General features: G+C 58.2%; 1 protein-coding gene across 15 annotated transcripts in view; it reads right to left on the bottom strand.

Moving 5' to 3' along the window:
• Positions 1 to 2,049: 2,049 nt before the first annotated feature.
• Positions 2,050 to 27,163, bottom strand: part of CCDC187 (coiled-coil domain containing 187) — a 59,684-nt gene continuing 34,570 nt past the window's right edge. For 6 of the 15 annotated variants that reach the window (XM_045374180.3, XM_045374174.3, XM_045374177.3 and 3 more), the window contains 12 exons: positions 20,502 to 20,578; positions 19,838 to 19,971; positions 18,115 to 18,202; positions 15,445 to 15,702; positions 14,436 to 14,587; positions 11,656 to 11,801; positions 10,847 to 10,932; positions 10,475 to 10,544; positions 8,274 to 8,410; positions 7,780 to 7,892; positions 7,211 to 7,353; positions 2,050 to 6,693 (listed from right to left, as the gene is read on the bottom strand). In XM_045374180.3, coding sequence (XP_045230115.2) covers positions 4,355 to 6,693; positions 7,211 to 7,353; positions 7,780 to 7,892; positions 8,274 to 8,410; positions 10,475 to 10,544; positions 10,847 to 10,932; positions 11,656 to 11,801; positions 14,436 to 14,587; positions 15,445 to 15,702; positions 18,115 to 18,202; positions 19,838 to 19,971; positions 20,502 to 20,578 — 3,743 coding nt within the window. In that variant the 3' untranslated portion in view covers positions 2,050 to 4,354. The remainder of the gene's footprint in view (positions 6,694 to 7,210; positions 7,354 to 7,779; positions 7,893 to 8,273; positions 8,411 to 10,474; positions 10,545 to 10,846; positions 10,933 to 11,655; positions 11,802 to 14,435; positions 14,588 to 15,444; positions 15,703 to 18,114; positions 18,203 to 19,837; positions 19,972 to 20,501; positions 20,579 to 27,163) is intronic. The other 9 variants (XM_045374175.3, XM_045374179.3, XM_045374181.3 and 6 more) reach the window with 9 other exon arrangements.

Below are 27,163 nucleotides of genomic sequence, written 5' to 3'. Positions count from 1 at the left end.
TGGTAATTTTCAGGTGCCCTGACAGAGACAGCTCTGGCTTCAAAGGGATCAAAATGTGGGGAGATCACATCTCAGACCTGATGAGATAAGGTGCTGTGCAGGCTGAGGCAGCATCTTGGACCTAACCTGCTGTGTTATGATGAGCCTGATTCCGGGAAGGCCTCCAAGATTTCCAGTGGATCTATTGTTCCCTGCGTAGAGCAGGTACTTGCCGTCAATCCTACCCTTAGGGCACAAAGCCTTGATGCTCTCTGCTTCAGGTTTCTGCACATCCCTTCTAAACCAACCTCCCCTGTGGCAGATAAGCCCCGGGCCTGGGGGTGCTGGCGGGATCCCGTCCGTCTGGGCCTCCAGAGACACAGATGTGGCTTCCATTTGTAAATCCCTACTAAATGTTTCGTCCTGAGAAACTGGACCTGTCAGCCCCCTTCTTCTGCCTCTCAGCCTCCTCCATCTTTGGAGCAGGTTTGCACAAGCCTGCCCATCGTGGAACAGGTATTGCTATTCCTGTTGTTTTGTTTGTTTGTTTTGAGACGGAGTCTCGCTCTGTCGCCCAGGCTGGAGTGCAGGGGCGTGATCTCGGCTCACTGCAAGCTCTGCCTCCCGGGTTCACGCCATTCTCCTGCCTCAGCCTCCCGAGTAGCTGGGAGTACAGGCGCCCACCACCACGCCCGGCTAATTTTTTTTGTATTTTAGTAGAGACGGGGTTTCACCGTGTTAGCCAGGATGGTCTCGATCTCCTGACCTCGTGATCCGCCCGCCTCGGCCTCCCAAAGTGCTGGGATTACAGGCGTGAGCCACCGTGCCCGGCCTGATATTCCTGTTTTACAGAGGGGGAAACTGAGGCTCAGAGGGCTGACTACTGTGTGAGGTGAAGGACACATGGCATGTATGTGACAGGGAGGAGAGTCTCAGGCCCACATGCCTCCCGGAACCCAGGAGGGCCCATTCCAACGCTTGTGTTGCAGACAAAGGCAGAACCCCAGCTCTGAGCCGCCTCCCTTTCCACCTGGGGAGAGCGGAGATGAGGCCCAATGGATTTCAATGGCCCTGGCTCCAGGACTGGTCCTGCCATCCACATCTCCCCCTTTAGCAGGAGTTTGGCATGGAGGGCTCAGCTGCTTATGACCGACCACCACCCACTTTGGGAAAACTTCTGAGGAGGAATTGTGCACACCTGTGCCAGCCCCTGCGTACTGGCTACGTGCCAGGAACAGTGCCCGGGGGAACAATTCTCCATGTCCTCCCTAGGACACCATGAGGAGGTGGGTGGCCACCCTCCTGGGACTGTGGACATGGAGGCACGTCTGAGGGCAGGGGCTCCCTGCCAGACCCCTAGGGAGAGGTGGAGCAGGGCCCAGGCAGCCTCAGAGCCCGAGCTGGCTCCCAGTACCAGTGTGGCCGGTGCTGCATCAGCTACAGACTGATGGACATGGTGAGTGGCGGGCAGGGGAAGGGTGGCAGGGAGCCCCGGGGCAGCGCCAGGGGGTGTGTGTGATCCCATCCTCCACTCCCAGCTTTTGATGCTGCCATGAGGTGGGTGGACGGGACAAGGCGCCATGGGATGGCTGTGGGACCTGCCAACACTCTTCCAGGACCCCAAAGCTGCCTGGGGAGCCGCGAAAAGGACGGCTTCTGAGCCTGGCTTTGCTGGGCATGAACGGGCCAGGCTCGACCCTGGGGACAGAGAAAATGACCCGCAGGGACCCTGCTCCACCTGGGCAGTGAGTGAGTTCTCCCAGTCCCCTGGGTGCCAGGAGGCTATGCTTCCCAGGAGTGTGTGCAGCCGCCCCCTTTCATAAAGGGCCCCCCTGGCCTTCATGTGTGTTTTATGAGGGTGGCCGTGATGGCCATGCAGGGCAGGGAATCAAAAGGACTCGTAAAGTTTGTCTGATGATTTGGAACTGGGAGTGCCGCGGACACGTTCATGGGCATTTTATGCAGGAGGGAACCGTTAAGCAGGGAAGCTGAAAGAGACAGATCACGGGAAAATTAAACGTAGGGTTTAACTGAGAAATAATCATTTTCTATGAAAGATAATGACTTCTCTGGAGGCCGGTATCAAGATTTATTGGCCCAAGCGGTGACGACAGATCAGAGCCCAGACAAGAACAGCAGGAGACCTTGAAGGGGAGGAACCTTGGATTACCATCTCGCCCGGTCGATATATCTGAATGCCAAAGCCCTCTGCTCTGTATGTGTCATGTTGGGAGATTAAATGTATTTACACCTCTGGTGGAGTGGCTTTTTCTCCTGCAGTCAGAGTAACCTGATAGCTCCGGCCCCCTCCAGCGCTGCTGTCCTTGGAAGCCCTGGCCCGGGTTTGCCTTCGTTCCTCACGACCAGCCCCATTCAAGGGCACCCTGCCACCGGCACCTGCTGGGCTCCCAGGGAAAGTCCAGCTGTGAGTGCAGCCGCCACTGCATCACACCGCACGTCAGCACCAAACGTGTGGCGGCGAGCCGGGAAGCCATCGGATTCGCTGCAAATCTGCAGGGGGCTTCAGTGGAGGAGATTTATTGCCGTGCCAGATGCGTGTGTGTGAAATACATAATTCCTCTCCCACGGCCTCATAAATCCAAAAGGGTCAGCAATAAATGGAAAAAAATAAAAAATCACAGACTAATTTGTTCGGAAGACTAGAAGGGGATCCGTGAGAAAGCTGTAGCTCAGCTCAAAGTTTGTTCTGAAACTGAGAGCACGGCGCAGGAATACATTCCCCACTGGATCCAAACCTCTGCGTTCTCAGGTGGGCTGGGCAGGAGCTGGCGCAAAATCAGATGTCCGGCCCGAGCTGGGCTTCCCACACACATGCTGAGTGGGGGCCCTGACACAGGCTGGCCATCCTAACGGCACCTGGGGCTGAGCAGCCGCCCCGGGGCTGGAGAAGGCAGGCTGGGCCTAGCTGCTGCCCAGCAAGGGGTGTCTGGAGAGGGGCTCTTACCTCACGGAAGGGGGCCCAAAGGGGTTCTCAGGGGCCTGGGGTCTTTCACCAGAGCTATGGGGTAGAGGGCCCTGGCAGCTCTGTGTGTCCTGCGACCTGGCGCCTTAGGGCTTTGCCAGGCCAGCTTTGTGATGTCTCCCACCGGACTGCATGCATAAAGTCTGGAGTGTGGTCCCCTCTCAAAGTGGAGGAGGCCTGAGGCCCTGGACAGGAGAAGCCACATCCTGGAGGGATCAGTGCTGGGACACAGAGGTCCCTGAGGCCAACACGCTGCCCATCAACTCCCCATTCAAGGAGAGACCCTCAAATTCAAAAGGGTCCCGGAGAAATTACAGGGTTCCCAGCGAATGCTCTGGAAGCAAAGAAAAGTCCATGACACCAGGAGAAATCAGATGCCCTGGCCTTCCAGGCACAGCGAGTCCCAAACATGCTCCAAAAGAGATCTTGGGCCACTGACTCCCAGAGGACAAGCCCCCGGCTGTGCGGGCTGCAGGGGAAATGACCTTGGGCCGCTGAGCTGCGGCTTCCTCTGGTCTGTGCAGCTCAGGTGAGAGACGCCCATGCCCAGTTCCCCCAGCTGCACGTCATCTGCTGGCCGTGTGGGCGGGGTAGAGGGTGGCGGGGGGAGGCACCTCCAAAGTCAAAGCAGGCAAATGCCCCTGACTGTCTTCTAAGCAGGGCTCAGGGGTGTGAGTCAGCACCAGCCAGGCCCACCCCAGCTCTTCTTTACCCCAAATGTTCTCTCTTCCTCTCTTGGCCTTCGCTGATCCCCATGACCCCTGTCCTGGCATAGGCGCTGTTCCACCCCTGCCCTCGCTCCTGTTCTTGACGACTCTGACTGTTCTTGGCTTTGGGCTGCAACGCCTTTTCTTGGACGCCTCTTCATGGCTTTGATGCGAAGGAGTGGGTGTGCAGTCTGGGCCCAGCTTCAGGTGACCGTCCCGCAGAGCCGGCCGCCCACCCGGTCCACCCTGGGAAAGTCCAGGCCACCATCCCTCACACAGCCGGCCACCCAGCCGGTCCACCCTGGGAAGGTCCAGGCGACCGTCCCGCACAGCCGGCCACCCAGCCGGTCCACCCTGGGAAAGTCCAGGCCACCATCCCTCACACAGCCGGCCACCCAGCCGGTCCACCCTGGGAAAGTCCAGGCCACCATCCCTCACACAGCCGGCCACCCAGCCGGTCCACCCTGGGAAGGTCCAGGCGACCGTCCTGCAGAGCCAGCTGCCCAGCTGGTCCACCCTGGGAAGGTCCAGGTGGCCCTCCTGCACAGCCGGCCGCCTGGCCGGTCCGCCCTGGGAAAGTCCAGGCCTCTAGGTTCTTACTCCCACGTGTGCATGTGTGTGCCACACACAGCTCACAATGACATCGTGGACGCCTGTGCATCTCTGTAGTTCCAGAAAACACTCCCTAGGGGCCACACCTGGGGGCCAATGTGGAGACAGCAGCTAAGGAGTCACGCAGGACCCTCCTGGTGAGCCGCGTGGAGACGAGGTCCACTGCCTGGTCTCGCTCCACACCTGGGAGATGTGCACAACGGCCTGAGTCTGTCTCCAGGAGCGGCTCTCTGCCCAGTGCGCCCTCGGGCCCGGGTGAGTCCTCTACCTGGCGGCTCAGGCCTCTCTCGATGTCCTTGCCGGCATGCTCCAGAGACCCACACTTTCCACGGGTGGCCAAGGGTACTTGGCCTGGGGGAGAGGCTGCCGGGGCTGCTTCCCGGGGACGTGGAGGTGTGGCTGCCTGTGGAGGTGTGGCTGCCTTCCTGCTCTTACCCAGTATTTCTTTGGGGTCTCGGCCCCTGGTGGGGGTCTTGGCCAAGCAGGCTTGGCTGCCCAGGGGCCCCGCTGCAGATGAAGCAGTGTCTAGGAGCTCATCCAGACCCACCAAGAGCTGCCCCGACCCTCCCTGGCTCTCTGCACACCCAGAGCTCTGCGCTCCTTCCCAGGGCTCTCCCCGACGGCCCAAGACCTCCTCAAAGGCCACATCAGCCCAGAACCCTGTACCCAAAGCAGGAACCCAGTCCCCCGATGAACTGCCACTCGTCACGTCCACGTCACCAGCTGCCAACAGCCCTGACAGACCTTCCCTGGCCACAGAGGCCACTCTGGATGGAGCTGGAGGCTGCACTGATGGCCCTGGGAGCCCTCCGGGGACACTGCCTGACCCCTCACACGACGGGCGCCCTGGCCAGCTGACAGGTTCAGGCCACTGGCTGCCTCCGGCCTCATCCTCTGCTATAGAACTGCATCTACCCAACTGGTCCTCAAGGCTTCCACCCGGTCCAGCCACCCCTGGGCAGAGCCCCGACTCCTGGGTTCCCGCGGACCCCTGGGGCCCAGGAAACAGTCCCTCCGGCAGACTCTCCTCAGACAAGGAGGACAAATCCTGGGTGGTGATGGCGGTGTCCTCCCCGAGGGGCCCCGAGGGCGGGGAAGGGAAGGCATCTGAGCATGGGTTGGTGTCTTTGCCATCACTCTGTGCCTGGGGAGTGGGAGGAGGTGGGGGTAGGGGGTCCTCCCTGTGGATGGAGGACGGGAGGTCGGCACTGCTGTAGGACAGCAACTCGTCCACGGGAGATAGGATCTCAGTCAAGACGTCACTGGCAAGTGGGGGACAGGCTTCCTCCAGGACAGTGGGGGCTCCATTCCCACCGGGCCCAGGCACCCGGCTCTCAGCTACTGGGAGTGCCAGCCTGCCCAGGTCCCCGGGAGGAGCCTGCAGGGTCACCGGGGTCTCGGGCTCTGGCATGAGGTGCGGGAGTTTGCTCTTGGTGGACAGACTCGAGTCAGCATCCCGAGTTTCCTCCTGGTAGCCCAAAGTCTCTCCTTTGCCGAAATCTGCTCCTTCACTCCCAGAGGTCCCCAGAGGAAAGGCCGGCAGCGAGTCCGAGTCGCTGGCAGAAGAGATTTGGGGTGGGAACACCACACTGGCGGCCTCCGGGGGTGCCCGGCATGCTTCTCCTGTGTCTGACACCCCCGTCAGGCTCTCGCTGGTCCCAGAAGCTTCCTGCCCCTCCCCAGGCCATGGGGAGGGAAGAGCCACCTGGGTCTCCACACCACTTTCAAGGCCCGATGAACCACTTGCAGGCAGGGAGCTCCCCGAGGCTGGCTCGGCCCCAGTGCAGGGTTCTGGCAAGTCCTTCTCGCTGTCCTCGTCCCAGACTTCGCTGGAGGCCTCTGACAGCTCTGAGCCTGACCTTGGAGAAGGGACGTCTGGGAAAGGCAGCAGCCAGCCTGCCTTCGGGCTCTGCTCCGGTGCTGAACCTTCTGCCACAGCCGTGTCCAAGGAGGAACCACACAGGGGGCTGGCCCCACTGCCCTGGGGCCTCTGCCAGGTGACCCGTCCTCCACCCCCAGGAACACTGCCTGGCCGAGGCTCACCCTGGTTTGGCCCCCAGGACAAAGGCAGGCCAGCTTCCTCGGAGGAGTGTCGGGCAGAGAGCTCTCCAGGCCAGGCAAAACCGTTGTCTGGGGAATCTTCAGCTTCCAAGCCGGGAAGAGAGCTGGAGCTCTCAGAAAGTTGGACCAGCGTAGCCGCTGCTTTCTGGAACTCCCAGAGAGAGGGACAGGACAGGCTGGTCACAGAGCCTGCTGGGGAGGTGTGGGATGACACCATGGCTTCTTCCGAAGGCCCCCAGCAGGTTCCGGAAGCAGACTCAGAGCCTGGACCGCAGGAGGGGGTGGCGGGGAGAAGGGGACTGCCCTGGTGCAGGATCGGGAGCGCCACCTCCTCAGGAGCCACAGGAGCTGCTGAGAGAGGGGACAATCAACACTTGTCACCCTCTGCACCCTGGACCCCATGCATATCCCACGGCCCCCAAAGCCAGGAGGTCAGAACAGAGAAACACCCTGAACAGAGGCAGGAAGAACGTTGAGGTGCCAGCGTGTTGGACCCCTGTGATTCCACCCCAGCGGTTGACCATGCCCACCCCCACCCACACCCAGTGAGTCATGTCCAGGGACCTTGCCGAGCCTTGGGGACCCAGCCTCATAGCACTGCAGCCGTGGTTCAAGGACTGACTGGTTGGCTTTGCCTTTTTAATTTTCATTCGGGATGTGGGTGGATCCAGAGGATCCCTGACCATCATTCACCTCCCCCAGCAACCCTGTGATGGGGAGGTGCGTGGGCAGAGCCCTCCAGCTGGGCAGTGGGGAAGGCAGGGGCTGTGTGTTGTGGGGAGAAGCTGGCTCTGACGTAGAAACAGCCTTGGGGGACCCTTAGTGGGGACTCGATGGCTGAGGGAGGGGCTGGGGGCTGGGGCATCACCTGGGGAGGCAGCAGCCCGGGCAGTTTCCAGCCAGGTGGAGGAGACGCCGGGGACCTCCTGCAGGCAGGCCTCCATCCTGCAAGCACATTCGTGGAGAACCCTGTGGGGATCCTGGTCCTCCTGGCCTCTTCCCCAGGGCCCACTGTCAGGGACCCCACTGGGCTCAGTCCACAGCCCACAGTCGAAAAACATCCCAGCTAGTCCTCTGCCACCACCTGAGGTGACCCTGAAGGCAAGGGCTCCCCAGTGGCTTGTCTTTGGAGGCATCCAGTCTCAGTCCCACTGGATCAGGTGGCAGAGAGGGGTGGGGCTGCCACTCCCAGGGGGTTCGAGGCCCCTCTGCTGACCTTGGGCTGATTCATGGGTGACATCTTTATTTCCAAAAGTGGGTCAGACCCCGGAGGGCTCGGGGTGGGTGCACAGCTGTACCCCAGCAGCACAACTGTGCCAGGAGAGAGTGAGGGTCTCCACAGCAGGGGGACAGGCAGTGCTGGCTGAACCCGTCTCCGTGCCTCAGGCTCCACCCCTGCCCCAGGTCCTGCCTGCTCCGGGGAGCCCAGCCCCACACCTCTGCTCCCCTGATCGCCAGCTCTCGGTTTCCTGGGACTCCTCCACGGGACTCTCGGCAAAATCCAGCCCCAATTCCGAGCCCTCTTCGCTCGTGCTGCCCTCAGTCACCTGCTGGAGACACATTGGAGAAATGACACTGTCAGGGTGTGGCCTCTGTCTCTGTCCACCTCCTGTAGCTGGATGGAGCCCCTGTGCTTCCGGCGGCCATGGTTAAGGAACAAAGACCACCCAAAAGATGGCCGTGGAGACCCCCACTCATCAGATTCCCCTCCTCCCATTGGGCCCTGCCGCCATGGGAAAAAAGTCTGTTTTTCTGCCCAGGTGTTGAGTGTTAGGGTGAGACCCAGAGAACTGGCAAACTTCAGAACTGAAGGCATCTGCTGGGAAGGGCCCCAGGGCACTCATGGGATGGACCAGGAGACCCCGCAGGGCCACACAGCAAGGCCAGGCCCCACTCAGCCCACAGGGAGTGCACAGCCACACCCGACTCACGCTGGCTTCCTGTGGGCCACAAGGACCTTCTCTGCCCCAGGAGGATTGGCTGCGTTCCCCGAAGCTCCTCACGTGGCTGTCTGTCGGAGCCCGGGGCTTCCCCGCTAAGGAAGGGCCGGGCTTGGTCTGAGGGTCTCCTGAAGGGCAAAGGGACTGTCAGCACTGGCGGGGACAGACGCAGGAAGCAGAAGGAGCAGCTCCCAGGAATTCCGAAGTCACATAAAACAAATCTTAAAATTCAAAGTGACGCATGCCTTTCTGCAGTGCTTGGTTAGTAATGAGGGCGGAAACGTACATGGTAGTTTGCTCCTAAAATGATCCTGTTATTGGACAGTTAGTGATCGAAGTCCCAGCCAAGAGTTTAGAGAAAATTTGTTTAGAATTCAGAAGTCGGCTGGGCGTGGTGGCTCACGCCTATAAACCCAGCACTTTGGGAGGACGAGGTGGGTGGATCACAAGGTCAGGAGTTCGAGACCAGCCTGGCCAATATGGTGAAACCCCATCTCTACTAAAAATACAAAAATTAAGTGGGCGTGGTGGTGGGTGCCTATAATCCCAGCTACTCAGGAGGCTGAGGCAAAAGAATTGCTTGAACCCGGGAGGCGGAGGTCGCAGTGAACCAAGATCACGCTATTGCACTCTAGCCTGGGAGAGAGTGAGACTTTGTCTCAAAAATAATAATAATTATTATTATTATATTATTATTATTTAGAGGCCTCTTTCCCTCCCTTGGGGGAAACCCTTTGCCAGAGCTTGCTCTTCCCCCTCGGTGCCGTCCAGACAGACGCTGGTGTGAGGCAGGAGTGGCACAGAGGGCTGGTGGGGGGCAGGCCTCGGACACAGCAAGGTCACCAGTGCACTGCCGGAGGGATCGCAAAGGGGGACAAAGGGGTGGGTGGGGCCATCGCAGAGCCCTCCCCAGGAGCACCAGGCCCTCCCCGCATTGCATCTTCATCTCCCTAGACTTTCGTTCTGTGGGGTCAGGGGACTGTGAGGGCCAAGGCCACCTGGCTAAGGGAACCGGAGCTGTTTAGTGAACGCCCAAGGAGGGGGAAGCTCCATCAACGGGAACACCTGCCCTCCTGTCCATGGCCCTGGGCTGCCCCAATGACCACAGTGGGGCGTCACCCAGGGAGGCCTTGCGAGTGCAGTCTTTTGATCAGAGAGCGGCCAGCACTGCAATCAGGCAGCCCCAGGGCGAGCCCTGGACCACCTGAGAACGTAAGTCAGGCCTCAGGCTCCTCCTCTGCAGTGTGGGTGTAACGAGTGAAGCCACCTCCAGAGGCAACGAGAACAGTGACAGCTGGTACATGTGGCCATGTGGCAAGGGAGGCTTCAGGCTGAGCAATCTTCACGGTGGCCGCTGAAGCCTGAACGACGCAGGCCCGGGGGCAATGCGGGACACAGGGGGAAAGCACTCTGTATTCACTCCGCCCCTCAGTGCCACTGGCCTCTCCAGGGAGCCCCACCAGCCACGCTCTCCTGGGCAGGCAGCCCCACAAGTGCTTCTAACCTCTTCCTATCTCAACCCGTCTGTCCTGAGGTTTGCTTTCCCTGGCCCCAACTGCAGGGCCCCCCAGTCCAGCAGACCCTCAGTAGCATAGTCTCCCTGCTTCCGAGGATGGACACTGGGTGGGGGCCTTCTGAACTCGGCACCCAGAGCTGGTCAGGGAGCTCCGAGGTGGCATCGCAGGGCATGCAACCCCCCACTCACTCTTCAGCTGGCGGCTACTAGATCCACCACCAGGGATCCCTGACACGGTGAGCGCGTCCCCTCCCGCCCCACCTACAAATTGGGGACTTGGCTCTCGGGGAGGCCCCCGGCCAAGTGTAAGGTTCGGAAAGAGAAAAATGTAATCGGTGCAAAAACCTCCGTCGGCTGAAGACGCTCAGGCAGTGCTGGCTTCCAAACGCTTAAAAACCTGCCCCAGATGAACGAAGTTGCGACTAAAACAACCCCAGCCAGTTATGACTTTTAATTTCTCCAGAAGAGCCGCTGCGTCACCTCCGGTAGGAGATGGAGCCGGCCACTCTTCTTGCGGTGAAGGGGTCCGAGGCCAGGGTGGGGGGCCACCAGGGCCCATCTTCTTTGCTTTCCGTCCTTGTCCAGTGGCTGAGCTCCAGCCTCGGACTGTCTCTGCCGGATGTAGGGGACGCGTCCGGCGCCGTGATGGCCCACACGCTGTTTCCAGGGTGCTTACCTGGGAGCGGCTCCTTCGCCTCCTGTGACCTGCGCTGAGCTGTGGGGAGGCGCCCCTCCGCCTCCTCGGCCTGGGGATTGAGACAGGGGAGTGGACATGCCACAGGGCCCTGCAGGGAGGGCACCAAGGGCCAGGGATAGACCAGGATGGATGGGGACAGATGGGGACAGACTGGGGTGGATGGGGACAGATGGGGGTGGACAGGGACAGACAGGGACGGGCAGGGACAGACAGGGACCCACTGCAGGAACCAAGGACCGGCCACAGGAACCAAGGGGCCCCAACCAAGATCAAGTCGCCGATTGGCAGAATGTTGGGAGGAGGGCCCTGAAACAGGTGGGGCTGGGGAAATGGCTTCCAGGGAGTGCGTACGGGAAAGGCTGGGCCCAGCTGCTGTCCGTCAGGGGGGCTCGCGGGCTGCAGGTCCGGCTGAGGGGCCCGAGGCTGCTCCCCAGGTTCTGAAAGACACAGTCCCAGGAGTCACCAGCGGCAACCACAGACTGAGGCCAGGAAGGGAAGGAACGAGGCAGGGGCAGAATGGAGCTGCGGGGGGTGGGGGGTGGGGGAAACATGGTGGGGACTGATGTGCGTGGGGAGTGGGGAGGGTGTCGCCACATACTGCCCTGTTCTTGGCAGGATGGACGGCAAACAAGCTAACTTCGAGGGAGACAGGGACAGCCTGGGGCCACATCCGGCTCTCTGCCCTGCCATGTCCCCTGCCTGGAGGCCCAAGGGTCTGCTCAGCCCGAGCCTGGGAAAGGCGGCCTGCTGAATCCTCCTTCTGCCCTGGCCAAGGGCTCTCTGTGGGCCTGTGTTTCTGGGACCTGCCTGGCAACAGTCTGAGGCCTGCACGTGGCCCCAACCAAGATCAGGTGCTCTGGGCAGCCGCCCATGAGGAGCCCTTCGCAGACAGAACCTGCCTGGGTGGTTTCCCGGCCAGCGCATCCCTCGCTGTGTATCTTGGGAATGCTGGCTGCCTGTGCATGGGATGGCCTGCCTGCTGGCAAGCTCACTGTGTGCCCTGCTGCACTGAGATGCAGACACGGGGAGGCCGGGGTGGCCCAGTCACAGGTGGGGCACAGCAGGCCTGCCTGACCCTGAGCCTGACGCCACCCCACGCTGCCCAGGGCCCACTGAATGAGTCCGTCTGTCCCGGGGCAGTCACCGCTGCTGCTCGTTACCTTGGCTGACGTGGCTGCCGCTCTCCACCAGCGGGCCCCGGGGGTCGTGTGTGTCCTCGCCCCACGCTGGCCTCGGAGGCTGCTGGTGACCATCTGCGTCGGAGGTTGTCTGGGGCGGCGTCACATCCCGCTGTTCCGCGGGAGGGCTGCACGGCCATGCAGAGTGGAGGTGACCGCCCGCCCGGCTGCCCCTTCCCAGGTGTCCAGCCCTGGCCACAACCTCCACCAGCACCCTCTCTCTGGGAACAACCTCATGTCACATCCAGGGGTGGCTGCGATCAGTGGCCAAGCAGAAGACGGGATTGTGACCCCCTCACCCGGGTAAGGTGGGTGGGAGAGACCTGTGTTCTCCTCAGGGTGTGGCCCCTTCAGACTTCTGCCTGGAGATGGACTGTGCCTCCCAGGTGCACATGCTGGGCCCCCGAGAAGCACGGTGCCACCCCAGGCCTGCGCTGACCTCCAGGCACCCCCCGTCTGACTCTGCCTGGGTCACACTGCTGGGGTGGCAAGAAAACTCCTGCTGTCTCAGGTGCCTGCCCGGCGACACGTCGTCCGACTCCCTTTCTCCCCCAGGCACCTGCCACATCTGGGCACAGCTGGTTGCTCCCGCCCAAGGGTGCCCCTGATCATTTCCCCCTGGATTCACAGATGGCCAGGGGTGAGCAGGAGGTGCTGGTTCAGAGGAGGGTGGCCCTAAGGGCCTGGAATCCCCGTATCCCAAGGTAGATGGCTGAGGGGCTGGAGCCCGCACTCTCGCTGGAGCGGGACTGGGAAGGCACCTTGACACCAGTGTGTGCCCCACACAGGCTCTAGAGGGAGACAGGGCAGTGCCCCCAGGGCTTGGCACTGCCCCCAAAGCAGAGCAAGGTACTGTACTCTCAGAGCTGCCCCAGAAACAGAACATGACTGAATAAAAATGGGAACAGGAACCCCCATGTCCTAGCCGGGCGCGGTGGCTCACGCCTGTAATCCCAGCACTTTGGGAGGCCGAGGCGGGCAGATCACAAGGTCAGGAGATCGAGACCACGGTGAAATCCCGTCTCTACTAAAAATACAAAAAAAATTAGCCGGGCGCGGTTGTGGGCGCCTGTAGTCCCAGCTACTCGGGAGGCTGAGGCGGGAGAATGGCGTGAACCCGGGAGGTGGAGCTTGCAGTGAGCCGAGATCGCGCCACTGCACTCCAGCCTGGGTGACAGAGCGAGACTCCGTCTCAAAAAAAAAAAAAAAAAGTTAAAAAAAAAAAAAAAAGGAACCCCCATGTCCTAAAGGATTCATTCCCCTCCCCTACACCCTCTTCAGCACGCAGCGTCTCAGGCCAGGACCCTGCGGCAGCTCCATCTGCTCCATCCAGCTTCTTCCTCGCTCCCTTGGGGTGCAGATAGACACACCCCAACCCCAAGGCACCCAGCTCACAACTGAGCTTCTCTCAAATGAACCAATGAAGGAGGGAAGCGCGTCTGCTCCTGCGTGGCAGGAGCCCCAGCAAAACACCACAGGTGAGCTTCTCGGGGGTGGGGTCCCAGGGAGCCAAAGTTTTCTCTGTGAATACCTCACTTTTCTCTATTTTCTAGCTGTGGACAGGGCTACACATCGCTGGTGTGACAAGCCGAACATAGGGTGTACCCCTCCGCCAGGAGGGTGGGCTGAGCCCCACGCTGGGGTCCAGGTCTGCAACCGTACATCTACCAGCCCCTCCTCTCCAGCCCTATAAGCAAACCCTGGGGGACCAAGTGGCGGTAGTAGGCCTGGAAGCCTCTTCAGAGATTCCTGGGACTGGCAACTGGCAGCAATGTGAATGACAGATCAGTCTGTGCCCAGGTTTATTTGAAAGCTTGAGGAGGAGCCACGGAGCCAATGGCCAAGGCTGAGTGGTCAGCAGCTCCCCTCGCTGCAGAGGCCCCTCTGGGCTGGGAAAGAGCTGCAGGACGCTCCCCCAGGCAGGCAGGGGCCTCCAAAGGCTGCTCCCCTGGGCCTGTGCTGCCCCGCCGCTTGCTGCTTCAAGGGGGTCTGTGATAGAGTTTTGAGGGCTGCCGGCCCTGGGGGTCTGAGCTCAAAGGAGAGGAGGCCTCCTCGGCCCTCCAGGGCCATTTTGAGCCCCGAAAGAAGAGCTGTTTCCAGCATCAGGAAGCCGGGAGGCTCTTGATGGGAAAAGCAGCTGCTCCTCCCACGGCCAGGCTCTCGGCCAGGTGACCCTGGTCATCACACCTCCTCCCCTGCTCCATGGGGACAGTCCAGGCAGAGCCCTGGTGCCCTCTAATGAGGCGCTTTTGCTGCAAACCAAAGCCAACGGCCACATGGCCAGGCCTCAGAGAAGGTTGAGCTGCCACCGGTGGGCAGAACAGCCCCCAGCCACCTTGGGAGGGGGTGCCCAGGGCTACACGTGCCACCCCTGGCCCCTGAGCCAGACCTGTCCACCGGCTGTGCCCCACCGCGTCCTGCAGCAGCTGTGGAGGGGAGAGCACCCCGTCCCTATTTCCCAGGTGAGGAAACAGGCTAAGAGGAGATCCTCCCCGTGGCCACACTCCAGCCAGCCACAGAGCCGGGAAGGTGCAACCAGCTCCTGGGGCTCCTCCCATGGGGCCCGGGCAGCTCCGGCTTCTGCCCAGACCCACTGGGCCAGCAGGCCTCCCTCAGTGCCCTCAATGCCCACCCCCTTCCATCCTCCCAGGCACAGGTGGGGATGGGGCTGAGTGAGTCGGCCGCCCAGTGCAGGAAAGGCTTCTCAGGAGAACATCAGCGTCCAGACCCCGACTCCCAACCCCCAAGACCAACCAACTCACCGTTTGGCCTTCGAGCTTGCGGGGCTGCTCTGGGGGCGACGGCTGGTGGGGCTGCTGGGCCTGCGCAGGGTCAGGGGACACAGGGAGGCCTCTGGCTGCTGACTTGTCTCTGAGCCGCCCTCCCAGGTGACCTTGACTCTGGGGCTGGAGCCCTGTGAGAAACGGTGCAGAAGAGCCTGGCGTGGCTGTCTCTGCTCATTTCTTCCTCAGAAAAGCCGGTGCCGGGCATCATGTGACTGTGGCTGTGACAGGGCTGGTGCAGTGCTGGGGCTGTTTGCTCCCTGCTGGGTGCCAGGCTGAAACAGGACCTCTCATTTGAGCAGGGGTCCTGCACCCCCGCTGAGAGGTATGGATGGGAGACCCAGAATGACGAGTCTTTGCCCAAGGCCGGCCAGACACCCCCATGCCCAGCTCTGGAATCAGGTTGCTCCTGTCTCCTCTCCTGCAGTCCAGCCTGGAGCAGGTGCTTCAGAGAGCTCAGATCATTCAATCCTCATCCCCACCTTCCGGGTGAGCCCGCTGCCCTCCCGGCCTTACAGAGGAGACGCGCAGGTGGGGAAGGCACACAGCTTGCCTGGGGATAGTCCCCCACCCCTCGTCCACACAGCTTCCTCACTCTGCTGGTGGACATGGGGAGCTGGAGCCGCCCTCCAAGGACGCAGCTTCTGCTTGGGGTCCCTGAGGGGCTGGCCTCCCCCGGGAACTTCCAGCCACACTCTCCTTCCTGCCTGGGTCCCATGAGATCCCCAGTCCTGCTTATTCCCCAACCCCATCCACTGCTGCCCCCACCTGAAGTCTGGCTCTGCTCTAGGGCCTGGCCAGGACCACCCCATCCAGGAAGCCTCCTCAGCCCCCCAGCAGCGGCCCCTCCCTCCCTCCATCTGCCCCACCCCCAACCCCACCCCCCAGCAAGTCTTCCTGCGGCCACAGGCATTTTTACAAGGGACTTGCACGATCCTAGGGTACAGCATTTCTGGGGCTGAGCCCCAGCCCAGGCGAGAGCGCCCACCTGCGGCAGCTTGGCCCGGACCTGCAGCTCGTGCACTGGGATGACGTCCGCGGGCCCTGTCATGGGGAGGACTTCCGTGGGCCCCGGGATGGGGAGTGCGTCCCTGGGCCCTGGGATGGGGCGGGTGCCCGCGGGCCCTGGGATGGGGAGGGCTCCTGCAGGCCCCGGCATGGAGACGACGTCCCTCTGATGTTGCAAAAACAGCTTCCTGTCTCGGTGCCTGAGCAGCTGCGTGTGGCGCAGGTATTGGATTTCCCTCTGAGCAGGCGAAAGAAGCAGATGTCAGCATAACCCCGGAGCCAGCAGAGGAAAAGACCAACGAATGGCCGGGCGCGGTGGCTCAAGCCTGTAATCCCAGCACTTTGGGAGGCCAAGACGGGCGGATCACGAGGTCAGGAGATCGAGACCATCCTGGCTAACACGGTGAAACCCCGTCTCTACTAAAAAAAAAATACAAAAAACTAGCTGGGTGAGGTGGCGGGCGCCTGTAGTCCCAGCTACTCGGGAGGCTGAGGCAGGAGAATGGCGTGAACCCGGGAGGCGGAGCTTGCAGTGAGCTGAGATCAGGCCACTGCACTCCAGCCTGGGCGACAGAGTGAGACTCCGTCTCAAAAAAAAAAGAAGAAAAAAAAAGGCCAACGAAAGGGAAGGGGTGTCTGGGCGGACGCCCTGGCCCTTGCACTGGGGGGCCTCCCTTTCCCTCCAATTGGCCTTTGCCTGCCCCTCCTGCCGGGCCGAGGATACCCCCATGGCCTTGGGCTTCCCTGGGCTTGGTGGAGGAGGCAGCCGCAGGCGGCAGGAGGCAGGAAGGAGACAGTCCCCGGGGCTCGAGCGGGGCTGGCACAGGTTGACTGGGCCTCGCCCTCCCTGTCTCCAGGCTCCAGGCACTGCCCCCACCCCATCCCTCCTTTACGACTGTTCTCTCTGTTCCCCACAGTGTCCCCGGTGGACGCACCCTCGGAACCACCTTGTATGGAGCAAAGGCACGGGCCGTTGCCCACCCGCCCTGGGAGATGGCAGCTTCATCAGGGAGACGGGAAACTGAGGCTCTACCAAGCGGGTGTCTGGTCCACGGCCCCGCTGGGGGGTCCCAGACCCCACGTCCACCAGGGCGTCTCTGTCTATGACATGCAGCCTGCCTATGGCTGGGTGTCCTGGCCCTGGCCAGCTCCAGCTCCTCCCGCATGGGCTCCCTGGGCAGGGCCTGTTCTATCAGGCCCCCTCGATGACAAGCAGACCCCTTCTAAGCCCCTTTTGTTTCCCGGGCTCACATGGTTCTCTGTGGGGCCTGCCTTTTCCTGTTTCTCCATATCCAAGAGGACTCGCGCATGGGTCTGCAGCCTGGGTCTCCGCCCCCAGCTCCCTCGCCTGGAATGCCCCACGCCTGACATCCCAAGTCCCAGTATGTACAGGGCGTCCAGGGCAGGGGTGGGGATCTCAGGCTTTCCAGTCAACATAAGGTCCTGCACTGACCCCATTTCCCAGCAGAGTCCTGGGTGAAGTAAGTCCCCCACCCCAGCTCAGCTTCTTTTTTTCTTTCTTTTTTTTTTTTTTTGAAACAAGGTCTCACTCTGTTGCCCAAGCTGGAGTGCAGTGGTGCAATCTCAGCTCACCGCAGCCTCGACCTCCCGAGCTCAAGCAATCCTCCCACCTCAGCCCACCAAACAGCTGGGACTACAAGCATTGGCCACCTGTAGTGGCAGATTTAGTTTTTGTAGAGACGGGGTTCTTACTATGTTGCCTAGGCCTGTCTCACATTCCTGGGCTCAAGTGATCCTCCCACCTTGGCCTCCCAAAGTGCTGGAATTACAGGCGTGAACCGCCTCACCCAGTCAGGTTCCTTTATCTGTACCAAGGGTGTTAGCGCCAGCCCCTGCCCCACAGCATGGGGACACTGATGTGAGGATGCGGGCACAGTGGCCTCGAGCTGTGAGGGGCCCTTGAGCCTGTGACCCGGGCGGGGGCCTGCAAGGGTCCTCGTTCTGGCTCTCAGGCTTGCTCCTCTCTGCCGCAGGCAAAGCCCTGACTCTGGCAGCTGTTCCCCTCTCCACGTGTGAGCCCAGTACCGAATCTCCCTGGGGGTCGGCTTCCTCCAGGCCCTGGTGACAACCATGGCAGGAAGGCAAGAGCAGCCACAGATGGAGACCCCTCCCTGGCAGGCGAGGCCGGGGATTTACCTGCACCACCCTCACGGCCCCCACGCATGCGCACATCAGGCTTCTCCTCATTTTCCAGATGAGGGAACTGGGCTCGGAGCGGTTGGGAAAGTCCTCTGAGGTCGTACATGGCGCACATCTGCCCGGGTAAGTGCTGGCTGCACTAAACTCTCCCAAACCCCTGCTTACAGATACTAACTATTCTTCTCCGGTTCCAAGGAGGAAACTGAGGCGCCAAGAGACAGAGCTACTTGCCCGAGGTGACATCCAGCAAAAGGCTGAGCCTGGCCTGGAGCCAGGGCCACAGGGCCACCCTCCACCCTGGCCGTGATGCCCCCTCGGGCCATGGGCACTCCTTCTGTACTGCAGGGTCCTGTATGGCCCTGGAGGGTGGCAAGGGCTTGGGAATTCTTTAGCTCTGGTGCTGGGGAATGTTCAGATTCCAGGCAAGATGATGACAGGACCACCTCTGTGTGCCGCCCACCTCGACCCACCAGGCCTGTGCTGGCCCCACCTGCTCCTTCTCGAATCTGCTGAGGGCTTGCTGCTGCTTCTCCACCAGCATGGCCAGCACAGCTCTGTCCCTCTTGCTGTCCAGGCACCTGGGGGGAGATGGCAACATCACCGCCAATCTTGACAGCCCGTGCAAGTGGATATAGAAAGTCACAGACACAGCCAGCCCTGGTCGGCCACATCAACCTGGAATGCCCTCCCAAGGTGCGGGCACCGGGGAGGAGGCAGCCATGCGTGGACAGGCTCGGCAGCCTTGGGGTGGCCAGATGGCCCCAGCCCTGGCTGTCACTCTTCCACCCCTCACAGCCACTTTTGGACTTTTGGTCTAAAGCGACAAAGGCTGGCAGAGAGCAGCCCCTGCCATCCTGAAGACCCAGCCCAGGCCAGTGGGTCCTCTGGGGGGAGGAGGTGGGGGTCACCCACATCCACCCCTGCTCCCATCATGGGATAAACACCCTCAGCCTGGCCCGCTCAGACACTGGGTGAGGATGTTAACTGGAATCACCTTTCTGGAGACCAGTGTGGCATTATCAAGCGGCTTCCAAATGCATTCTCACTGACACGGTCATTCCACTTCTAAGATTTTGCCTTAGGCCGGGCGCAGTGGCTCAAGCCTGTAATCCCAGCACTTTGGGAGGCCGAGACGGGCGGATCACGAGGTCAGGAGATCGAGACCATCCTGGCTAACACACTGAAACCCCGTCTCTACTAAAAAATACAAAAAACTAGCCGGGCGAGGTGGCGGGCCCCTGTAGTCCCAGCTACTCCGGAGGCTGAGGCAGGAGAATGGCGTAAACCCGGGAGGCGGAGCTTGCAGTGAGCCGAGATCGCGCCACTGCACTCCAGCCTGGGCGATAGAGCGAGACTCCGTCTCAAAAAAAAAAAAAAAAAGATTTTGCCTTAAGGAAATGACCTCTCTATCTTCATTAATAATGGCAAAAAACTGGAGACAGCCTAGAAGCCCAGAGATCCGGGACAGGCGAAGGGAGTTACAGCCCTGTCTGTGCGCCAGTGCGCCCTGTGTGTTACAGCGGTTACGTAGACACACAGAAAGGTTTTCCTGACATTTAAATTGAAAACGCAAGTTACAAAACAGCACATGCCGCCCATTTGCAACGTGGCAATAGCCATGTGTGTTTCCCCCCAGAACAGAGTATCCGCACTGGGGGCGGTGGCTCACGCCTGTAATCCCGGCTCTTTGAGAGGCGGAGGCGGGTGGATCACCTGAAGTCGGGAGTTCGAGACCAGCCTGATAAACATGGAGAAACCCCGTCTCTACTAAAAATACAAAATTAGCCGGGCGTGGTGGCGCATGCCTGTAATCCTAGCTACTTGGAAGGCTGAGGCAGGAGAATCGCTTGAAGGAGGCGGAGGTTGCAGTGAGCCTAGATCGCGCCATGCGCCACTACACCCCAACCAGGGCAACAAGAGCGAGACTCGGTCTCAAAAAACCAAAACAAAACAAAAAAACAAAGTATGCGCAAAGATGATTTCAGAGGTCATCTTTGGGACGATGGGGGTATTTTTTATATTTGTGTATTGAGTCCTTTACTGTCTTAGCTAAGTTTCAGCAAACACCTATTACTATTTGGACCAGTACCTTGTTTCTCAAAACGCTGTCGGGCCACGGGAGGGACCCGGACAGGGCGGGGCGGGGCCGCGGCGGGACGGGGCCACGGCGGGGCGGGGCGGGGGCGGGGCCGGCGCTGGGCGCATGCGCTCACCCTCGCCGATGCTCCAGCCAGGCCAGTTCCGCGAGCGTTTTCTCTTGGAGCGCCATCTCTCGCAGGTGCAGCAGCGCGGCCTGGTGCTGTGCTCGCAGCTCCTCCTCCCGCAGGCTCCGCTCCAGCATCTGCGGCTTGAAGCAGCCCAAGGCTCCTAAAGCTCTGGGTTCGGCGCTTCCGGGCCTCGCGGGGTTCCACTAGGGCGGGCCGCTTCACCGCCTAGGTTCTAGATCGCTCCAGGCACCGGCCACCGCCTCCGAGAAGCCCTCTAGGACTGCCCGCCCCGCTCATCTCCCATGCCGCCCCCGCTTCCCCGACTGTGAGCTGGCGGGGCAGGCCGGATCTTCATCATCTCGGCCTCACCACCAGCCCTGATCCAGGAAGCCCAGGCCACCTGCCCTAAGATATACAACCTGGGCGGGGGCTAACCGTGCCCAAAGCACCCTGTTGAAATGCCTGCCCCGCTCTGTCACCCAGGGCGGGAGGAACCGGCTTGAGTAGCCGTCAGCTGGAAGACTGCGTGACGCAATGGCCGGAAGAACCTCCTGACCCAGAACCTGCCTTGGCCCTTCTTAGTGAAGGGACAGTTGAGTCCGGGGCCCACTACCAGGGCCTTGCTGGGCCCTGAAGTTGTGCCCCTCCCCCAGGGGACCTCTCCACCTACCTGGTGGGCGGGGTTGTCTGGAGGGAAGAGCTTGGCCAGGGGCAGCTGGGAGAGGGCTCCGTCAGGGCCCCCCACCTCTGAGGAAGGAAGCACCATGGTTGGGTCATGTAGGGGGTCTAAGTGCCCCGTGTCAGGGGCCATTTCTACCGGAGGGCCTCATAAAAGTAGGAGGTCTAGGGCAGTTTAGTGCCCCCACCCCATCCCGGACACACAAGGCTTCACGAAGAATCCACAAGACCACGCGGGAAGGGACCAGCAGTCTCCTGATGTGAAGTTCTAGTGTGTGACCCCACTGACTGTGGGAAAGACCAGACCAAAGGTAGAGGGAGCTCAGGGAGACAGCCCAGCTGCTCCGTTTCTACAGGAGGGGAGACTGAGGCCCACAGAGGGAGAAGGGCTGTTCTAGGTCCAGCACCAAGGAGCTGGCAGGTGACGGCAGAGCCCTGATCCCCAGCTGAAGTAGCTGACCTGCTGCCCACCGCTGCTGGCCGTGCTTCTGTTTCTGAGTGATGGAAAAAGGAGCCTATACTTAAAAGTCCTTAAGGGCTTTCCCTCCCCACAAAGAGAGCAGAAAGGACTGGATTTTGGCTTTACCATCCCATCTGCAACAACTAAAAAAATCACATAAATATACACACACATATGTGTGTTTATATAGAGATATGTGTGTGTATATACATATATATATATTTTTTTTCACACACACATATGAAAGAACAGTTTTCCAGGCACTGGACATGAGGCAACACAGCACAGTGATCCCTGAGAGACAGAAAACAAAGGAGGTGAGACTTGCGACGCTCACCGTTCACTGCCTGAAACAGTTGCCAGGCTACGGTGAGGGAGGGGAAGCTGGCTGAGCTGGCGGAATGCCTGGGTAGAGGAGACAGCAGAGTCTGGGGGGACCAAGGCAACTGGAGTTTGTGGGGGCAGAGTGTCAGAGAGGAGAGAGTTGCACAGAGAGAGGACCTCTGAGATGTATGAAGCGTCCTCCTGGAGTATTCAGTAGAGAACTGATGGATGAATGCATGTCAAGAAGCTACCAGATGCTGGGACAGAAGCATTCCAGGGGACTGGAAGCCTGGGAATGTCACCTGTTTCCAGTAGCCAGGCTGGAGGACCTCAGCACACCCAGGTCACTGGGCAGGCAGTGTACACAGAACTTTCTTGCCCTGACTGTTGGAAATGATTAGCCCCAGGCTGAGCATTGACGCTCAGCTATTAACGCACTATTTTTTTTTTTTTTTTTTTGAGACAGAGTCTCGCTCTGTCACCCAGGCTGGAGTGCAGTGGCCGGATCTCAGCTCACTGCAAGCTCCGCCTCCCGGGTTCACACCATTCTCCTGCCTCAGCCTCCCGAGTAGCTGGGACTACAGGTGCTCGCCACCTCGCCCGGCTAGTTTTTTGTATTTTTTAGTAGAGACGGGGTTTCACTGTGTTAGCCAGGATGGTCTCGATCTCCTGACCTCGTGATCCGCCCGCCTCGGCCTCCGAAAGTGCTGGGATTACAGGCGTGAGCCACCGTGCCGAGCCTTAACGCACTATTAAGGCAAAGTCTGAAAGGATCAAATTACTTCCAAATGACTGCAGTCCAAAAGAAAGCTTAAGAATGTTTATAGGGGCCCGTGTGGTGGCTCACACCTGTAATCCCAGCACTTTGGGAGTCTAAGGTGGGCGGATCATGAGGTCGGGAGATGGAGACCATCCTGGCCAACATGGTGAAACCCCGTCTCTACTAAAATACAAAAAATTAGCTGGGCATGGTGACGGGCGCCTGTATTCCCAGCTACTTGGGAGGCTGAGGCAGGTGAATTGCTTGAACCTGGGAGGTGGAGGTTGCAGTGAACTGAGATTGCACCATTGCACTCCATCCGGCCTGGTGAGAGAGTGAGACTCTGTCTCAAAAGGAAAAAAAAAAAAAAGGCATGTTTACAAGAATACAAAAATATCTAGCACTCAGCAAGGTAAAATTCACAATGTCCGGAAGATATGCAAAGAAACCAGAAAATACAACCCATGGTGAGCAGGATAATTTATTAACCCTAACCCAGGCTCAACATGGGTGTGAGGATTGGCAGAGAAGGACATTAACAGTTTCATAACTGTATCCCATATGTTTAAGATGTTTCGTAGAGCCACAGAGGATATAAAACCAAAAGATCCAAATGGAATACACATTCTGATGAAAATTAAAACACTTGGCCAAGCGCAGTGGCTCACGCCTGTAATCCCAGCACTATGGGGGGTCAAGGCGGGCAGATCACGAGGTCAGGAGATCAAGACCATCCTGGCTAACACAGTGAAATCCCATCTCTACTAAAAATACAAAAAAATTAGCCGGGTGTGGTGGCGGGTGCCTATAGTTCCAGCTACTCGGGAGGCTGAGGTAGGAGAATGGCGTGAACCCAGGAGACGGAGCTTGCAGTGAGCTGAGATCGCACCACTGCACTCCAGCCTGGGCGACAGAGTGACAGAGTGAGACTCTGTCTCAAAAAAAAGGAAAAAAAAAAAAGAAAGAAAATTAAAACACTTGAGATGAAAAATACACCAGATGGGATGAAGGGCAGACTAGATACTGCAGAAGGAGAGATGAACGAATTGGAAGATAATAGCAATAGAAACGATCCAAAAGGAAAAAGGGAGGGAAAAAGAATAAAATAATACAAAGAGCTTCAGTAAGATCACAACTTCAAGTGGCCTAATAGATGGGTAATTGGAGTCCCTGAATGAGATGTGAGAGAAAGAGAAGCAAAAAGATATTTGAACAAATAGCGGCTAAACGATTTCCAAATATGAAGAAAATGAAAAATCCACAGGTCCAAGAATCTCAACAAACTCCAAGGACAAGGAATATGGACTTGGAGTCTATATTTTCCAAAAATTTTCAAAAAAAATGGAGTCCATTTTTTCAAAAAAAGAAAACATGAAAAACTACAACAAAAGACATCATAATAAAATAGCTCAAAACCAGTAACAAGGAGAAAGTGTTTTGTTTTGTTTTTTTTTTTTTTGAGAGGGAGTCTCGCTCAGTCGCCCAGGCTGGAGTGCAGTGGTGCGATCTCAGCTCACTGCAAGCTCCGCCTCCTGGGTTCACACCATTCTCCTGCCTCAGCCTCCCGAGTAGCTGGGACTACAGGTGCCCACCACCATGCCTGGCTAAATTTTTTTGTATTTTTAGTAGAGATGGGGTTTCACTGTGTTAGCCAGGATGGTCTTGATCTCCTGACCTCGCAATCCACCTGCCTCAGCCTCCCAAAGTGCTGGGATTACAGGCGTGAGCCACCGCACCTGACCGAGAAAGCCTTAAAAGCAGCCAGAGAAACAAAGACGCGGTAATGTACCGATGAACCAAGAAGAATGGCAATCGATTTCTTGTCACAAACAATGCAAGCAAGAAGACAATGGAGCAATGTCTTCAAAGTACTGAAAGGGAAAGACCACATCTAGCATTCTATGTCCAGGAAAGAGTACGTCAGAAATGGAGATGAGATGAAGGTGTCTTCAGACATCCGAAAGCTAAAGACACCAGCAGACACGCACCACCAGAAATACTAAGGGAAGTCCTTCCAGCAGAAGGAAAAGGATGCCGGTTAGAAATCTACATCTACCCGAAGCAATGGAGAGCACCAGAAATGGCAAAATGACGACTATGTGCAGATGGAAATATAAACACATACATCATTTAAAACTTTTAACAAGATAATTGGCTGTTTAAACAAAATGATAACAATGTATTGCAGAGTTTATAAAACATTTAAAATAAGCCTAGGTAACATGGCAAAACCCCATCTCTATAAAAAATACAAAAATGGCCGGGCACGGTGGCTCATGCCTGTAATCCCAGCACTTTGGGAGATTGAGGCAGGTGGATCACCTGAGGTCAGGAGTTCGAGACCAGCCTAGCCAACATAGTGAAATCCTGTCTCTACTAAAAATACAAAAATTAGCCAGGTATGGTGAAGTGTACCTGTAATCCCAGCTACTCAGGAGGCTGAGGCAGGAGAATTGCTTGAACCTGCAAGGTGGAGATTGCAGTGAGCCGAGATTGCACCATTGCACTCCAGCCTGGGCAACAAGAGCAAAACTCCATCTCAAAAAAAAAAAAAAAAGGCCGGGCGCCGTGGCTCAAGCCTGTAATCCCAGCACTTTGGGAGGCCGAGATGGGCGGATCACGAGGTCAGGAGATCGAGACCATCCTGGCTAACACGGTGAAACCCCGTCTCTACTAAGAAATACAAAAAATAGGCCGGGCGTGGTGGCTCACGCCTGTAATCCCAGCACTTTGGGAGGCCGAGGTGGGCGGATCACAAGGTCAGGAGATCGAGACCATGGTGAAACCCCGTCTCTACTAAAAATAGAAAAAATTAGCCGGGCGCAGGGGCGGGCGCCTGTAGTCCCAGCTACTCGGGAGGCTGAGGCAGGAGAATGGCGTGAACCCGGGAGGCGGAGCTTGCAGTGAGCCGAGATTGCGCCACTGCACTCCAGCCTGGGCGACAGAGCGAGACTCCGTCTCAAAAAAAAAAAAAAAAAAGAAATACAAAAAATAGCCGGGCGAGGTGGCAGCGCCTGTAGTCCCAGCTACTCGGGAGGCTGAGGCCGGAGAATGGCGTGAACCCGGGAGGCGGAGCTTGCAGTGAGCTGAGATCCGGCCACTGCACTCCAGCCTGGGCTACAGAGCGAGACTCTGTCTCAAAAAAAAAAAAAAAAAAAAAAAATTAGCTTGGGGTGATGGTGCATGCCTGAGGTCCCAGCGACTTGGGAGGCTGAGGAAGGAGGATTGCTTGAGCCCAGAAGGCAGAGGTTGCAGTGAGCCGAGATCTCACCACTGCACTCCAGCGTGGGTGACACAGTGAGACCCCCATTCTCAAAAAACAAACAAAACATTTAAAATAAAATTCATGACAACAACCACCTAATGACCAGGAAAGAAGAACTGGCCTTGTACCATAAGTGAAGTGGTCGACTGTGTATACTATCATAAATCCTAAAGCAGCCACTAAAATTACAGAGTTACAGCTCCTGAGCCAACAATGGAGATAAAATGGAATCATAAAAAACATTGCTTAATCCAAAAGGAGGCAGATAGTAAGTGGAAGAAGAAAATAAAGGGACAGATAGAACAAAAGAAGAATAACCAGGTGAAACCCTAACCGCATCCGTCATCACGTTCAATGTGAATAGTGTAAGCACCCCAATTAAAAGGCAGAGATTACCAGACTGATTTTTTTAAAGCAAGATCCAACTCTCTGCTGCCTGTAAGAAACACACTTGAAACACAAAGATGCAAATAAATGGAAAGTAAAAGGATGACAATGGAGATACCGCGAAACACCAGTTGAAGGAGAGCTGGAGTGGCTGTATTAATATCAGACAAAGTAGCCTTTGAAGTGAAGGATACTGCTGCGGGTAAGAGGATTATTGCATAATGACAGAGGGGTCAGTTCATCAAAAGCGCATAATAATCCCGAGTGTTTATGGGCCTGATGTCAGAGCTTCAGAATACGTGAAGTGAAACCTGTTAGAACTGCAAGGAGAACTCGGCAAATCGCAATGTGATATTTCAACACCCATCTCTTACTCATCGATAGGAATGTTAGGCAGAAAATCCACCAAGATGCAGTAGATTTGAAGAGCACGATCCACCAACTTGATCTAAGTGATACTGCAGGACGCTCCCCCCAGCAACAACGGAACAGACATTGTTTTAAAGGAGCACCCACTGATGTAGACCATATTCCAGCTAAAACCCGAGTCTGGACATTATGAGGTCCACACGAATGTGTTTTGTGAACACAATGAAGTTAAACTAGGAATACGCAGCAGGTGCCAAGCCTGGAGATGGGGCGACTGTGGCCAACTGGGAAGTCACCGCATCTGCCATGATCATACTGAGGGCTAAAATCACCTTGTGAGGCTGAGGCAGGAGAATGGCGTGGACCCGGGAGGCGGAGCTTGCAGTGAGCTGAGATCCGGCCACTGCACTCCAGCCTGGGAGACAGAGCGAGACTCCGTCTCAAAAAAAAAAAAAAAAAAAATCACCTTGTGGTGGTCTCGCCGCGCCATCCCTACAACCTGCACGCAGACCCTTCCTTATTTGCTGACACACATCACACGGGAGGGGAGTCTGGACCAGCTTTTCTGCACAGCCCGCCCTGGGGAGGCTGTGCAGAGACCTTTCCCACCAGGGAAAGCCACTCAAAGGAATAGAAGTGGGCGTATCAGCAGGCCTGGAACCAGGGAAGGGTTCCTGTTCCCGAAGACACCGAGACAGGTTGTACCCAGGCTTCCAGGAGATGGCAGCCACCTGGAGGCCAGCCTGGGGGTCACGCCAGCTCAGAGGAGCTGAGACCCTCTGTCCCAGAGCAAGGCCAACAGACTGAGCAGCCTGTGCTCAGTCACCTGGCGGAAGCCCCGGAGGACCGAGGTGCCACACTCACCCTCCCTGGGCTGCGGACCTCCCTTCCGGTCAGGCTGGTCCCCCAGCTCTAGGGAAGCTTTCCTGCTGAGATCCTGACACAGCTCCCCCGGGCTGGGTGGGTGGAGACAGTGTCCGCCAGCTGTCTAACCCAGTTCCCCGGGCTCAAGGGATGCCAGGGGCTAGGGCTGCCCAAGGGTCAGTCACTGAGTGCTGGAGTCAGACAGACCTGACTGCAGAACCCAGC

Source organism: Macaca fascicularis, chromosome 15, assembly GCF_037993035.2.
Source record: "Macaca fascicularis isolate 582-1 chromosome 15, T2T-MFA8v1.1".
Lineage (NCBI taxonomy): Eukaryota > Metazoa > Chordata > Mammalia > Primates > Cercopithecidae > Macaca > Macaca fascicularis.
The sequence above is the reverse complement of the archived record's forward strand: the minus strand, read 5'-3'. Positions and strand labels throughout refer to the sequence as shown.